General features: G+C 37.4%; 1 protein-coding gene across 1 annotated transcript in view; it reads left to right on the forward strand.

Annotated features, from left to right (window-relative positions):
• Nucleotides 1-16,448, forward strand: part of ADAMTS19 (ADAM metallopeptidase with thrombospondin type 1 motif 19) — a 229,737-nt gene that overhangs the window by 138,631 nt on the left and 74,658 nt on the right. Inside the window, exons 11-13 of the mRNA XM_029941162.1 lie at nt 6,197-6,298; nt 12,245-12,375; nt 13,261-13,433. Coding sequence (XP_029797022.1) covers nt 6,197-6,298; nt 12,245-12,375; nt 13,261-13,433 — 406 coding nt within the window. The remainder of the gene's footprint in view (nt 1-6,196; nt 6,299-12,244; nt 12,376-13,260; nt 13,434-16,448) is intronic.

Consider the following 16,448-nt stretch of genomic DNA (forward strand, 5'->3'; position numbering starts at 1 on the left):
GGGATAGTTTTTTGAGGAACCTCCACACTGTTTTCCAGAGCGGCTGCACCAGTGAAATGAGTGTAATAAGGTTTTTATGTATTTTTGTCAACTAATTTAACATTTTTACATTTATTTAAATTTGTTTTATTGAAATTTTTATTCTTTGAACCTGTTTTATATATTTCATATTTATATTCTGTTTTTCCTCTTTTTCTCCTTTACCACTTTCTATTGGAAAAAACAAAATTTTCTCTGCATCCAATAGCTGTACATTCTTTTTACATTTATGTGTATGTCAGTAATCAGTTTTTTCCTCATGGTAAATAGTATTCCAGTGGTAGATAAACTATTTTCCTTATTACCTCATCTCTTAGTAAACATCTGGAATATTAGCTATTATGAATAAGACTACTCTGATTATTTGTGAATGATTGTGTAGAAATGTTTTGTTCTGCAATATGAATTCATTAAGACATTATATATTAATTCACTAATTTCTTGCAAACTGTAGCCTGGGGACTTGCCTGTTTTTGGAAATAGTGTTTTACTCAAAAACACTCACCCCATTTGCTCATAAGTCCTCTTCGGCCATCTTTAGGCACAGTGACAGTGTTGAATAGTTGTAACAGAGATTGTATGATCCATAAGCCTAAATATATAAACTCTTTGGCACTTTATAGAAAAAGTATGCTGACCCCTGTTGTAGGTACTCTGAATTCTGTTATTTTCCTCTAAAGAGTGTCTCTTCTCCCCACTTACCCACCCTACCCACTCCCAACCCCCCAACCCCTGCCCAGAGAATTAAGTATTAGATTGAACTGGAAACTTTGTCTGACTCGTGTGGATAACAAACAGCTTACATCTTCTGTCAGTTCACTTTTTTCTTATCTGGACTATACTATACGGAGTGTGTTCTGTCTATGTGTCAAGTGCCAGCTGAAGACAGCCTTCTCTCTCTATTCCTTTTGAGATTATCCCTTCAGTTTTTGGCAACTTTTGCCCCCACAGCTTTTGTCTTCACGAATCTAAAAACACAACATGCTTTTCACAGTTGCTTTAGCCATGTGGTCATGACCGTAGCCCATTGTCAGATCAAAGGTACAAAGATGATGAATGTAACTTGTACCAATCCCTTCAGCTCCCCTGAAAAGTTCACCTGCCTTTATTTATTCTCCAGAACCACCAGAAAATTGTTTTTTTGTATTCTGTCTACAATTTATGGTTGTGATCTACAGGATGGTTGGTCTTTGGGGAACTTTATAGTAGGAGAACCTTTTTATCTTACATATCTCTTTCATACTAGGAACTTTGGGATCATTTTTCTTTCAAACACTTCAAATAGTTCCTTTTCCCTTTGCATTATTTTCTTTGGGGGCTTCATTAACTAGGTACTGACAGTTCTCCTTTCTGTAATTTTTTTTTAATTCCTTAACTGTCTTTAACACTCTCTGCTGTCCTTTGCAGCGTGCGGCTTCATTTGTTGACTGGGCATGGACTGCGTTTTTCTCCATGTCTATTACTCAAGTCTGCCACTAACAATCTTGAAGGATGTGGAGTGGGGGGGGGGGCAAAAGAGAAAACATCAAGCTTATTTAACTGTCTATGGCCACATCCTCTCTGTTAAAGGGTAAATTTTTTGAGATGTAAATAAGCTAGATTTCTAGTATTTTTTCCCACTGAGAGGAAGTTGTCTAATGTTGGTGAAAATCCAATTTCCGTTCCTTTCCGTAGTCAACATTTATTTAGACTTATCCTCATTTTTATCTGTCTCTTTGCTCACCATTGTTTTTCAATCCTTTCCTATGAGATCATATTCTTTCTTGAAATACATCATTTAGAAAGTCCTTTTGAGAAGATCTGTTGGTGGTAAATACTCAGTTTTTGTTTCCTTGAAAGAGTCTTTATTTAACCTTCCGTCTTGAATAAAATTTCGCTGAGTTCAGGAGTTTACATTGACAGTTATTTTTTTTTTTCCCTCGCCACTTTGAATACACCATGTATTCACTTCCATATATTGGTGCCAAGATGCAATCTTTGCCATTTTCCTAATTTTAAAAGAAAACTCAACATTTAAATGTTTATGATGTTTAATTTAGAGTTTCATAGGTATCCAGTAATTGTGAGGACATTTCCATCAATGGCCACTTTGCTAAGATTTTTTTTTTTAATTAATGGATATTGAATTGTATTATATGCTTTGTAACCACAATCACAAAAATCATAGATTTTAAAGTTATTGATGTACTTGATTACTTTCATAAAATTTCTAATATTACAGTAACTTACGTTCTGAGGAAAAAAAAAACCCAACTTGGTCTTGGCATTGCATTTATTTTATGCATTGCTGGATTCAGTCTGTTAAAACTTGTTTAACGTATTTAAATCTAGATTAATAAATAAGGTAGATTACTATTTTTATTTTCTTTTGAAATTCCTGTCTAGTTTGCATGTCATAAAATCTGTTTGAAAGTGGTTTTTTTCTGTTATCTAGAGAGCTTATATAAATTAAGAATCTAAGTGTTTTGAAAGATTGTTAGTTTTGGGACCAGATATATAATTTATGGGGAGATACATAGCAATTAGTTTTAACTGTTTTATGATTACAGAATAGTTCAGCTTCTCTATTTCTTCTTGGGTCCATTTTAGTAAGTTATTAATATGTTTTTAAAAAATATCTTTTCATTTCATGAAAGTTGTCAAGTTTATGGGCATAAAGTGGTTCAACCCTTTTTTTTATTTCTAATGAAACTTGACATTATTAGGGCACCTGGGTGGTTGGTTAAGCATCTAACTTCAGCTCAGGTCATGCTCTCACTGTTCCTGGGTTCAAGCCCCGTGTCGGACTCTGTGCTGACAGCTCAGGCTAGAGCCTGCTTCAGATTCTGTGTCTCCCTCTGTCTTTATGCCTCCTCTGCTCATCTTCTCTCTCTCTCAGAAATAAACAAATGTTAAAAAATAAATAAATAAACTTAACATTGTCTGTAGTTAGACCTTCATTTTATTCCTAATAGTGGATTTTTTTGGCCTACTCTTTTTTCTTATTTGATTTCCAATTTTATTAGTATTTACAATGAACTAGATTTCATTTTCTTATTATTCCTTTTGAGTCTTTGTTTTCTGGGTTTTTTTAATTTAAAAAAAGTTTTTAAAAATTTTCTGTTTTTTTAAGTACCTCACTCCCCTTTCTTCTTCTACCCTTAAAACTACTGCAGTGTTCTGTGATTGAAAATAATATTTAAAAAAAAATACTATCCCATACTGAATTACATTTGCTGTCACATGTTAAGTTACTGAAAATATATTTTGGAAGATATTAAGTGGAAGAACTAGGTGTTACATGTACAAGATTTAATTGTCTTTTCTGTATGCACGCACTGAAGATTTTTTTACTTTCACATGAATTTCAGAACATCTTAATGGGACTATTGGGTATAAAGAAAGATATGACTATAGGTCATCAAAGATAAAATATATAATTTTGTATATATGGACGATTATTCTTCCACTTAAATTAATTCACTTAAAACATATATTTACACAAAAACATTTTAAAAGCCTTCTCAAGATAAACATCCAAATTCCTATTATACGCTTTCAATGGTCTTTTCCTACTTTGGAAGAATTTTTAAAATAATAAAAAAATTTATTATTATTCATTTTCTAGGAAAAGCTGAGGTATGCTTTTCTGACGTGGATTCCTGTGCAAAGCGTTTGAAGTGTTAAAGTTCTTTTCTTAATTGATTTGTGAAGTGGTGACACCAGTTAAACTGCAAAAAAGTATTTGACTCTAGCCTGACGTGTGGAGTGTTTGGTTCCTGCCCTTTATTATTTTAAGGAACGACTTGATATAACATAGCTTTCCTATCACACTTCTGAAATATTCCCCCTTCTCAGGTGAAAACAGCCCACACCATTTCTGACAGTTTAGTTTGAAACCCAGAATCGGAGTCAGTTTCAAGAATGAGCTATAATATACACACTGTTAAGATCCCTGGACCAGCAGAACGTAAAGGGTGAAGAGATCTCTATGAGAGACTTATTCTTCGTGACTCTGCTTATCTTGAAAAGCTGCCAAGTTTCCTTTTATGCTCCTGCTGACTCAAGTGGGAATCAATTAGAGTACCTGCTGTTTTGAGTAGCAGATAATGGTGGTGGAGGGTCGGACGTTAGACCACCAGCAGTGTTCAGCAAGCAGATATGATCATAAAACTACAGTATAGAAGATTTGCTTTTTTGTTCAACATGCCTTTGTTAACTAACGAACTTGACAAAAATAACTCATGTTATAATGCTCATTAAGCAAAATTTATTGAATACACATGAAGCAAACGTTTTCTTTGTTAGAAAATTCAGCATTTGATAAGACATCCTTAACAGAAAGATAATAAGGGGAAAAAATACATTTAGGAACTATAGTTCCCAGGTTAGGGATCCATTCGTTCCGATATAAATGTGTGCACAAAAGTACATGATAAACAACCCACCTGTTTATTTTAAAGAGTCTAAAATATTGCAAAGAAGCAACTTGATTTAGACATCGACATTCTTTAAAGTAAATCCTTGGATGAATTTTTGGTAAATGATGTGTGTCAGTCAAGCATTTAAGCTAAATCGTCTCCTAAATATAGTAAGATCTATTTGGATAAAATGCTGTGAAGCTGAAAAATATCACAGCAGATAAAATAAAATGAATAAAATCTCTCTCTCTTGCCAGACACTATATAATTTTTAAGAGCTTACAAACACCTCAGAAATCTATATTTTTAAAGAAAGGAAAATGGTATTTTAGGCCTTATGACAAATTCAGTATTGGAGTTGTAACTGACCTGTTTAAAACATTCATTTAAGTATACCTTTCCCAAAGTATTTAATAGACTTGGGTCTAAGTTAATTTTCACTTCGCAGTGATTTCCCGTCTGTTTGGCATACACCATCAGAATAAGCCTCCTAAAATAACCTTTTTATCTTATCAACCTGCTGGAACACGACTGAGTGGCTTCTTTTTCCCTCCAAATATGGAGTCCCTAGCCCTTCCTGGCAATCCAGGTCTAGATGGTGCCTCTTTAAAATCTTGTTCACTAGTCCCTTTCATTATGTGCCTTCTCCCAGGGCACTGGTCTCCTCACACTTACGTTACTGTGCCATTCACATTGCCATTACGTGTTCTCTTTATTGATCTGTTCTCTTCCACCTTCTCCATTATCTGGATAGGTAGTAACACCGCCATCTTTACTCTGCATTACTCACCTTTAAAATGTGAATGTGTCACGTGGGCCTCACCGCGTCTCTGCTGGCAGTGGCAAGGGCTGTGGCTCAGGTTTCTGACAGTCTTCCCTCCTGCATTTCCTCCAAGTTCTCTCCTTTCACTGTCGCTCTGTCTCTGCTGCCTTATCCCAGTATTTGTTACTCCTTTTAACTTTTCCCCAGAAAACTTTCATTGTAGCCTGGAGGTCTAGAACTCATTCATAATGTTTTAAAAATGACTGATAACAGAAACCTACCCATTCAGAGTGTTCACTCTGTCAAAGGTGAAGGCTATAGGATTAAATAATCCTATAATTTTTAAGCATGAAATGGAGCATAAGTGAGGACAGGCTTCGGGACAGCAGGCCCTAAGTTCATACCACAAACACTTCATATTTATTCTTCCAGCGTGGTTCCTGGAATGGTCTAAATAATAATGGTTTTTAGTTCACGTTTTTCTGTTGTTGCTACTGAATCCTACATAGTCACATGTGTTTTAAAGAAATGAAAAGGCAGGGACGCCTGGGTGGCTCAGTCAGTTGAGCATCCCACTCTGGCTCAGGTCATGATCTCACAGTTTGTGAGTTCGAGCCCCACATCAGGCTCTGTGCTGACAGCTCAGAGCCTGGCACCTGTTTCAGATTCTGTGTCTCCCTCTCTGCCCCTCCCCTGCTTGTGCTCTCTCACTCTCTCTCAAGAGTAAATAAACATTAAATTTTTTTTTAAAAAGAAAGAAATGTAAAGGCATTTAAACATATTAAACAGATTTTCTGTTTTTACATATCAGTGTTCTCATCATGATAAATAAGCCTATGCCGTTTCAATTCTCAGTGAAATACAAAGTACCTAAAGCACATTTTTCCCCAACAGTCTCTGTTCAATCAAAATAGCTTTTTTCCCCCAAATTTATTGACTTCACCTCAAAAATATGATGCCCCCTCCTTATACGTTATTATGGCCTTGTTTTCAGCATGTTATTTGCACAGGGTTGTGGTGCAAGGTAGAGGGTGAGAAAGAATGCAGAACCAAGCTCGATCCTCCCATGGACGGAACAGACTGTGACGCCGGTAAGGTAAGTCATGTGATCCGTCTGCATTAGCAACAGTAATGAATGAGACGCAGGAGCTCACGTCTCCCTCGGCCAGTTGCATATATATCCATCTTAACACCAGTGGAATATTTCAGTATCTGTAAAGCTTCCAGCATTTCATTCATTTTCACTTTTCCCTTTTATATTTTTCACATCTGTGGTCATTTTGTTAATATACATGCAATTATTTTTTATTGTTTGCTTACAAAACTGTTGAAAGATTTATGTATTACTTTCACCAAAAAGTAAATTTATTGTTTATTATTTAACTTAAACACTGGTAAAATGTTCACAAACAATAGCGTAAGTATTAGAACTCCAAGAGCTGATGAGTCTTTTCAGGCATAAAAGGTATACTCAGGCTCAGAGGAGCCACTGAGTATAATTTTTCCTTGTCATATCAAGCATCATAAGTAAAATATTCTAATGGACATGTTATTTTATTTTATTTTTTAATGTTTATTTTTGAGAGGGAGAGAGACAGAGCACAAGCAGGGGAGGGGCAGAAAGAGAGGGAGATGCAGCATCCGAAGCAGGCTCCAGGTTCTGAGCTGTCAGCACAGAGCCCGACGCGGGGCTCAAACTCATGAACTGTGAGATCATGACCTGAGCCGAAGTCAGATGCGTGACTGACTGAGCCACCCAGGCGCCCCTCTAATTGATATTTTAAAGATCAGTAAATATTTGGCTGCCTGAGTTATTTAATGTGCTTTTTGAAGTTATAGGAATTTATTAGTATACACTTACATATCAAAATTAATGCTGTTGAAAAATAACTTTCTGTCGAAGGATCTGAAGGAAGTAGCTCTCAGCTAAATGTATAATTGTAGTTAATCAAAAGCTAACAGTCCAGTAACTCACATTACTTTCTAATTACTCTGTGAAGGGAATTAAATGTGAGATTAGAAACCTTGCCTCTGTAGAACAAAACATTTTTATTACATCTAAAAAGAAGCAACATATAAAGCTTACTCGGAGTGAAATACTTAGTGAAAAAAATGAAGTAATATAGAGTGCTTGCTTAAAAAACACATTGTTTTCAAAAATGAAATATGATAAGATTAAATAAAATAAATATATATGAATCTAAATGTATAAATAAATGTATAAATATATAAATAAAATAGTAAAAATAAAAAATAGAAATATAACACACACACTTATGTAAGGATGTAATTTGCAGTGGTGAGGAATGAGAAACAATGAAAATACTCATGAGGTGAGGAATGGTCACAATGAAGGTATTAAAAGAATAAGGTAGATACTTATACATACAGACTGAAGAGATCCATAAGACATGGGGGTTAATACATAGGCACATCAGAAAAATTGATACTTTATGATACCATTTGATATTAAACCAAAAAAACACTTTTGAACACACACACACACACAGGGTGTATATTCCTGAAGTCAAAGAAAATGGTTTGAGAATATAAACTCCAAACTTTGTTAATAGTTAGCTCTTGGAAGGGAAATAGAATCAGTGGATGAAAGCAGAGGGAGCTGAGAATAATATGTTTTCCCAGACATTTTTTATTTTGTTTGTCATGAGGATGTAATCATTTATTACTTCTGTGATTTCTTTAACTAAAGAAAAAGTGTAACATTTAAAAAATATGGAATATTTTAAAATAAGTGTTTTTTTAAATATAGTTTATTTATTTTTTGAGACAGAGAGAGATAGAGCACAAGTGCACAAGTGAGGGAGGGGCAGAGAGAGAGGGAGACACAGAATCTGAAACAGGCTCCAGGCTGTCAGCACAGAGCCCGATGTGGGGCTTGAACCCACGAACTGCGAGATCATGACCTGAGTCGAAGCTGGACACTTAACTGACTGAGCCACCCAGGTGCCCCAGCAGTGTTTTATTATTAGATACAATCAATAAGAAAATGGTTTCATGAAAGGGACTTTTTGTGAATTATCAGCCAGTTGTTTACAGGCTGTGTCAGATGTTTTTCTGTGAGTTTATACAGAGAGTCAGAATTTGGGTTGGTTTTAAGTTTTCAAGTTATATACCAAAGTACAATAATGTGTGCCTACTGGGCGAGCCTCATGGTATTACGCTGAATAATTTATTGCTGGCATCATAAAACTCTGCACCAGCAATAATTTTTATCATCCCTGAAACACAAAAATAGTAATAAACAGAGATAACCAAACATTCGGCCGCATTTCTTGAAACTTCATACAACCCATTCACCTCATTTCGTTCTTTAGCAATACAACAGTCTCTTCATTTTTATAAACCGATTCCTAAGCATTTCTCTAGTGTTATTTTTTCTTCTGATACTTATGAGAATAATTTGCATTCTCGAGTTCTGTAAAATAAACTCATTCTTTTAGCAATCAAATTTATAATTGCTCTTCAAAAGGAAAATGTTTTCTTTCCCTCTCATTGTGCTAACAATATTCTCTTGGTGGTTCTGTAATGTTTTGTGTATTGAAATAACTAACGAACTTCTCAGTTCCTCTGGCCATGTGGGCTCCTTCAGAGAGCCATCTGTCCCAACTGCCGTAGGAGCCGCCATGAAAGTAGCTCCCAGCGCTCTGCAGAGGCGCCCTGGAGCGCTACAATATTTGAATGCTTCCACCCTCACACCACACACTGCTGTCTTCGTGCATCGCAACCCAAGAAACAGAGCCGGGAATTTTTGTTTATAATTGATTACAAAATTTTGTAATTTTTTAGTAATGTGTTGCAGTATAGTGATACGAATCTAGCTGTATAACTAGTTGATCTAAGAGTATATAAATAAGTGTAGGAAGGTGCCTACAGAATGTTATGATTGGAAATAATTGTAAGGATGAGGATTTACCTACTATTTATACACAGCATTTTCCAAATTAAAAACAGCCTGTTTTCTTTCTTCTCCTTTTCTCTGTATAATACTATCGTCTGTTTTTACATTTACATTTAACAGATATTTGAGTTGATACACGATTTGGTAAAAACCAAAACATGTATGTTTTTTCACTGACAATGCTTATGAGGAGTCTATGGGGAGGGGACAGAAAAGTCAAATACAAGTTTGGGAAAATTTTAAACTGTGTTGAAGAATTCTACATATTTTAGTTTTTGTACTTTCCTAAATTGAGTCTCTTGAAATTACCATCATCATCCTTTATTGAAAATATAAAGACTGTAATATCCTTACAATCAAATTTGCATATTTAGAGAGTTTATTGGCTTCTGTCCCCCTCTGGTCTCAGTAAGCAGTCTATGCGGAAGATTTTATTAGAGAATGATGTTCCCTTTGACATGATTGCAGACCTCTTCCAATCAAATGTTTTTTATGAACTTCTTAGACATCCACATAGAAATTTGATAGAATGGAAATATGATCAATTTTTAGGTCATGTACTGTCCCAGAAATATCCTTTATTATAGATTTCCGTAGCACTTTCATAAATCAGACTGAATTAGTAGATATGACAAATTCTCAGCTGTTTATGCATAATATCTTTTTTGAGGCTAAAAACTACAAATAAAGCAAAACATGCTGCTAGAAAATATATGAAAAGCATCATTAGGATCGTTTTATATATAAACCAAATGGAATATATTACCTAACCATTTAAACAAAACATTCAGCACTTTCCTCGAAAGTTGGAAAACAGCACTACCTAGAAGATACAAAGACCGCTCTCCATAGTTTCATCCAGGGTGCTGGTTCTCTGCAAGGTGATGACCTTTAAATATTATGCAGTTCTTTCTTTAAATTTCACTTATTTGCATATGCAAGTTTGGTTTACGTGTCTGTTTCCATTTCTCTCCATCGCCCAATGTGGTCTAGTTTGAATGATGTGCAAGTCCAGGTGCTGGTCTTTCCCAGCACAGTTTCAGTCTGCTGGGAACTCGAGCCCAGCCCTTCGAAGCCCGCTTGCTGCCCAGCGAGCAAGGAGCTAGGGGTTGCACCATGGGAAAATAAACTCCCTTCAGCAGGCCCAAACCAGCTGACCCACTGAAGTTTGGCATGTTTCGTGTTGGATTTCTTTTATTTCATGAATGGCAGTACGCTGTTAAATCTTTAAAGCCAGTTAGTTGTTTAAAAGGATCTGTTTTCCCTCTTTCTGCAATTTTCAGAGTCCGTCTTCACCCCAAATCTCAATTTAATGACAATTTTCATACAAAATCTCAATGTGATGTACCTATCAATACACTTTTAGTTGTTGAGATTTTTTTTTTTTTTTTGAGCATACGTTTAAAACTCCTGAGTCTGGGGGTGCCTGGGGGGGCTCAGTTGGCTGAGCGTCCGACTTCAGCTCAGGTCATGATCTCCCAGCTCATGAGTTTGAGCCCCACATAGGGCTCTGTGCTGACAGCTCAGAGCCTGGAGCCTGCTTCCGATTCTGTGTCTCCATCTCTCTTGTGCGCCTCCCGTACTTAACCTCTATGTCTTTTTCATAAATAAATAAACATTAAAAAGATTAAAACTTCTTGAGCTTAAAAGAGGTTGAATTTAAAAATTGACAGTATTGGAAAAAATCTGCAGGAACTATTTTATTGCATAGAAAAGCAGTAACTGGGCTTACACAAAAGTAAGTCTCATACTTTTCTGAATTTTTTTTCTAAAAACAGCACTTAAAAACATATTCTCAAAATAAATTTTAAAGAAATACAGATAAGATCAGAATGAATAAAATTTTGGTTAGATTTCTGGAAACTTTTTAATATGTTAATATAATGGCATATACAAGTTATCAGTATCATTATTAATTATTGTTAACCTTTACGAACTCTTTAGTATGGGCTGTGGATTATGCATAGTGCTTCATTCTACTTCTGGAAAATCTGTTAAGTAAATATGATTATTCACATTTTGAAATGGGGAACTTGAAGATTAGAGTGTTTCTCCAATTTCTGCAAAATCCCTTATAAATCATGTTGCCATTAAGTGCAGAAAATTGTTTAGGTCTTGAAGGACCAGCTTGCTCAACCCCCATCATTATACAGTCATTAACCTCAATTTTGCTGATATTACCTTATTGTTCTCAACATGATTTTTTTCAAGTAATTTTACTTTTATCATGTTTGCTATGACCATCATATATCTGATTTTTCAGAAATAAGGAGATATTATTGTAATTTATCTTCCAAGTCCTGGTAGCCTTTCCTCAGTGACCACAGAAACTGCCTCTTTTGCTGCCTTTGTTTAAAGTTAATGAAAATGTAAAGACAAACAAGAGAATGAGTACATTCCTTTGTCTTCTTTCCTGGTTATCTTTCTCAGTTAATGGATTCGAAATAAGCTGCAGAATAATTGGAAGAACGTGACAGAATTTCAAAGAATCCTGTTACCTAAGTCATTCAAGTAAACCACTTTCAAAAGAAAACTTGCTATTAATGTTAATGCTTAGATTTGATTGGAACTCTTCCAGAAAAAAGCAAGAAGACATAAAGGAAAGTGCTAAAATTTAATCATACTTTAAAAAATCTTAATTACAAGGAAAGAGAACCACTGACTTCTTGAATCACAATCGCTCAGTTAGCTGACATGCCTCCTCCACTCCAGTTATGGAAGAACATTTATGTTTTATTTTTCATTCCTATATGTGACTCTGTGTTTTTGCGGTTTGTCCATTTTAAATTGTTCTGATTTTTAAAATGTTATACTTTTTCTTTCCTGGCTCTGCCCCCCCCCCCCCAAGTTCCCTCTTACCCTCTATCATAAGGACGGATCCAGGGCTGTGTTGCAAATATCTGTGTGCTGTTTTCATAACAAGCAGTATGAAAACTGGGAGAATGGACCGTTGTATTATTATTGACAAGAAGCAAGTGCCAACTTATTTTTTGGTTCTTTTCAATTTACGTGTTTGGGTTCTAGTAGACCTGATTTAATCGCAGTTCCAGCGACTCTGTAGGCCAGTGAATGATTTTCCGTTGTGCCCTGATTTGTTCACCTAAGACATAACTTTTGGAATAGTGGTGTAAGGCTGGAGAGTGTACCACCAGGACCTCAGCGCCGGGACATGTGGCCGGAGAGTGGAGCCTGTGGAGCCCGTGTAGCCGAACCTGCAGCTCTGGGATCAGCAGTCGCGAGCGCAAGTGTCCTGGGTAAACGCCAAGTTCCTGCGTTGGGGGAGGGCGTTTTATTCTTGGATTTTCAAATGCAAAGGTTTTACTGATAAACGATGTTGGCAGGTAGATAAAGCCCCTCAAACCCTACCCCGTGCTGGAAAACAGCCAAGTCCCTCAAACTATTTATTGTACATAAAATCTCCCTTATAAGAAGAAAATAAGACCAACCCTTTCACGAACAAATAATTAAGCGTTATATTGGGGTAGTTTCTCGAGTGAGTCAAATAAACTGTTGTGTTTAAAGGAGCAGGGAGACCTTCATTAGGAAAAATAAGTCGCCATTTAAGGGAGCGTGAGGCAGCAGGAAGATGGTAGGACTTCCGGAAGGAAGATGGTAGGACTTCCGGAAGGGAGTGACGAACAAAATCAACGTCAGCAGAAGTGAAGAGTGTTGGAAAACTGAAGACGTGCTGAGCACGTGTGCAGATCCGGAATGTTACAGGGACCACTCGCTCAACTCCGTCCTTCTAGAGTGATTCCCGGAAAGCATGCAAGATAATCATTTAGCTCTATACTTTTACCGTTGGTTTGGGCTCAGTGGCCCAGTTCCTTCATAAGCAGTTTTAGAGAAAGTATGTGAAAACATTAGAACCAATGTCCTTCTTGGGAATCTTAGGCTTTCTATTTTGCCCCCAGCCTCTGCCCGTTACTCTTCTGTATCAAGTCCTGGCAAGCCAACTGGAAAGTTTTTAGTAAGCATATGGGTTTTCCGCCATTAGCGATCATTTAATATGTCCACATTTTCGAAGGGAGATCTGATGTAAAGGATTATACCGTATTAACTTTATGCCTTTTAATTTTTCTTAAGTGAGGGTTAAGATCAAAAAAGATAAAATTGACTATTTGTACTATCTTTTCTAGGCTAGGTTCTGAAGCAAGGGATTGTAATGGTCCCAGAAAACAATACAGAATATGTGAGAATCCACCTTGTCCTGCAGGTTTGCCTGGATTCAGAGACTGGCAATGTCAGGCCTATAGTGTTAGAACTTCATACCCAAAGCATGGTCTTCAGTGGCAAGCTGTCATGGATGAAGGTATGAGTAACCAGCCCGCCACCGTCTTAGTTAAGTAGACATTGGGGCTTGCATGGGGCTTTACGGTAGCACTCATGGGTATTTTACACACGATACAGATTATATTCTAAGTATTTCAGAGCTCTCTTTTTTTCGACCTTTAATGATCTATAACAATCATAAGCACTGACTGCAAATGGTGTGTATAACGTGGTGAATATTATTGCATACCAATTAGATTAACTTCAGTGTTAAAAAAGTGACAATAGGGCATTGCTGGTGAGGAGGAGAAACTGAATCTTCTACATTGCTGATAGGAATGTACATCATGCAGCCCCTCTGAAAAATAACTTGGTGGTTTCTTAAATGACTAGGCATACAATTATCATACAATTTAGAAACCACAATCCTGGGCATTTTCCCCAGGGAAATGAACATTTACAACCATAAAAAAAAAATCTCATACACAAATGTTCATAGCGGCTTTATTTTTGGTAACCAAAAAACTGTAAACAACCAAAAAAGTCCTGAGAACCTGAATCATCAGATACACTGAGGTGCACCCACACCGTGGGATATTACACAGCAATACGAGGAACAAACTACTGATATGTGTAGCAGCTTGGTGGATTTCAGAGCATTATGCTAAGTGAAAAGAACTAATCTCAAAACATCAGGTATTCTGTGATTCCATCTATGTTACATTCTTGAAATGACAAAACTGTCGAGATAGAAAGCAGATTACAGGTTGCCAGGAGTTAGGGATGGAGGCGGGGAGAGGGATGGGTGTTATCACAAAGGGGTAACATAGGGTAGAAGTTTGTGCTGATAAAGTGCTTACATATATCGAGTGTGGTGGTGGTTGTGAAATCTACACATGTGATCACAGAAGTACACATATACATGTACCCACGACAGTTTCAGGGTTTGCTATTGTACTCTGGTTATGAAAGTGTAGCCATTGGGGTAAACTGGGGGGCGGATATGTGAGACTTCTCTGTACTATTTTTGCAACTTCCTTTAATACTTATGAAGACTGTTCTGGGGCACCTAGGTGCCTCAGTTGATTGAGCCGCCGCCTCTTGATTTTGGCTCAGGTCCTGATCCCAAGGTCATCGTATTGAGCCCTGCATTGGGCACTGTGCTGAGCATGGAGCCTGCTTGGGATTCTTGATCTCTCCCTCTGCCCTTGAACCCCACTCATGCATGCTCCTTCTCTTAAAAAAATAAATAGGGGCCCTGGATGGCTCAGTCAGCCAGCCAGCTCAGGTCACGATCTGCAATTTGTGGGTTAGAGCCCCACGTCGGGCTCTTTGCTGACCATTCAGAGCCTGGAACCTGCTTCGAATTCTGTGTCACCCTCTCTCTGTGTTCCTCGCCTCTCTCAAAAATAAACATTCAAAATTTTTTAAATAAAAACTTTTTAGAAATTAAAATAAATAAAATTTTTTTAAAAAGAAGAGGTAGTTCTTGCCCATGGTCAGGGAGCTCTGGATTTGAGCTGCATTTGCCAAGTGTGCTTGTGAATTCTCTGACATAACAGACCATCATGCCCCTGATCTCTCTCGCCCTTCTTTCTCCCCCTAGTCAGTTTGGACGGTGCCTTTCCATCATGTCAGTAAGCTTCCTATCAACAGCCTGAATTCCATTGTTTATCAATTTCAGTGCACCCATCTGACAAAACCCTTCTCTCAGTGTAAGCCTCCGAGCTTGTGGTCTGCAAGCAGCCAGACGACAAGGCAGATGACTCCACTGCACAGACAGTAATGTTACGTGTTCCATAGCAAGAGGCTGAGGAGCTAATCTGCTCCCTTCTCTTACCTCATGTGTCATCTAGAACCTTGCTCCCTGTCACTCTGTACTCCACATACTGGTCTTGTCTTACTGCTTCACACATGTCCTGCTCACCTCCTCATGACGGCCTCCAATAATACTGTTACCTCAGCTGAGAGGAAATTATAACACAGTCTTCTGTTCCCACTGCCCTCTTAATGAATGGTAATTGCCTCCTTCTAGATGCTTAGACAAAATATTGGAGTCATCATTTTTTTCTTTTCTTTGACTGTATGTTCAAAATATCAGTGAGGCCCCACTAGCCTTATTATTTTTTAATTCTAGTGTAGTTAACATACCCCGTTATATTAGTGTCAGGTGTATGATACAGTGATTCAGCATGTCCCTGTGTTACTCAGTGTTCATCAAGTTCAGTGTACTCTTAATCCCCTTCACCTCTTTCATCCATCTTCCCACCACCCCCCCTCCAGTAACCATCAGTTCTCTGTAGTTAAGAGTCTGGTTTTTGGTTTGTCTCTCTCTTTTTTTTGTGCCTTTGTTTTCCTTCTTAAATTCCACATTTGAGTGAAATTGTATAGTATTTGTCTTTGTGTGACTAATTTCACTTAGCATTTTACTCTCTAAATCCGTCCATGTTGTTGCAAATGGCAAGATTTCATTTTTTAATGGATATGAGCCTTAATTTAAAATACATCTAGAATCTCATCATTTCGAAATGTCCCCAGAACTCCTACCCTAGCACAAGCCACTGTCTCTCTCCCCATGATTGCAATAGCCTCCTAACTGGTCTGTGTTTTCCTTCAGTCCCAATAGCCAGAGTGATAGATCTAAATTATAGGTCATGTCCTGTTATTCTTCCATTAAAAACCCTCCAGGACCTTCCCAACTCACTGAAAGCCCACATTCATTCCTTCAAAGGGCCTAAAAGGGTCTCTGCTACCTGGCTTCCTCTGACCCTCTGACTTCATCCCCTCTGTTCCCCATCACCCTTCCACCCCCACTGGCTCAGGTGCTCGTCCTAGAAGTCCTAGAGTCTTGCAAGGCCGCCCCCCCCCCCGCCCCCTGCTTCCCCTGCTGTAACACTGTGTCCAGATATTTGTGTACTTCATTCTCTCCCCTCCTTTAGGTCTTTTGTTAAATAATAACTCAATCCTTTTCCTTTCCTTGCTTTATTCTTTTTTGTTTGTTTGTTTTGTTTTTTACAGAACTCACCAGCGTCTGCCATAATACCTTTCCATTTTG

Source organism: Suricata suricatta, chromosome 6 (genome assembly GCF_006229205.1).
Source record: "Suricata suricatta isolate VVHF042 chromosome 6, meerkat_22Aug2017_6uvM2_HiC, whole genome shotgun sequence".
Taxonomy (NCBI): domain Eukaryota; kingdom Metazoa; phylum Chordata; class Mammalia; order Carnivora; family Herpestidae; genus Suricata; species Suricata suricatta.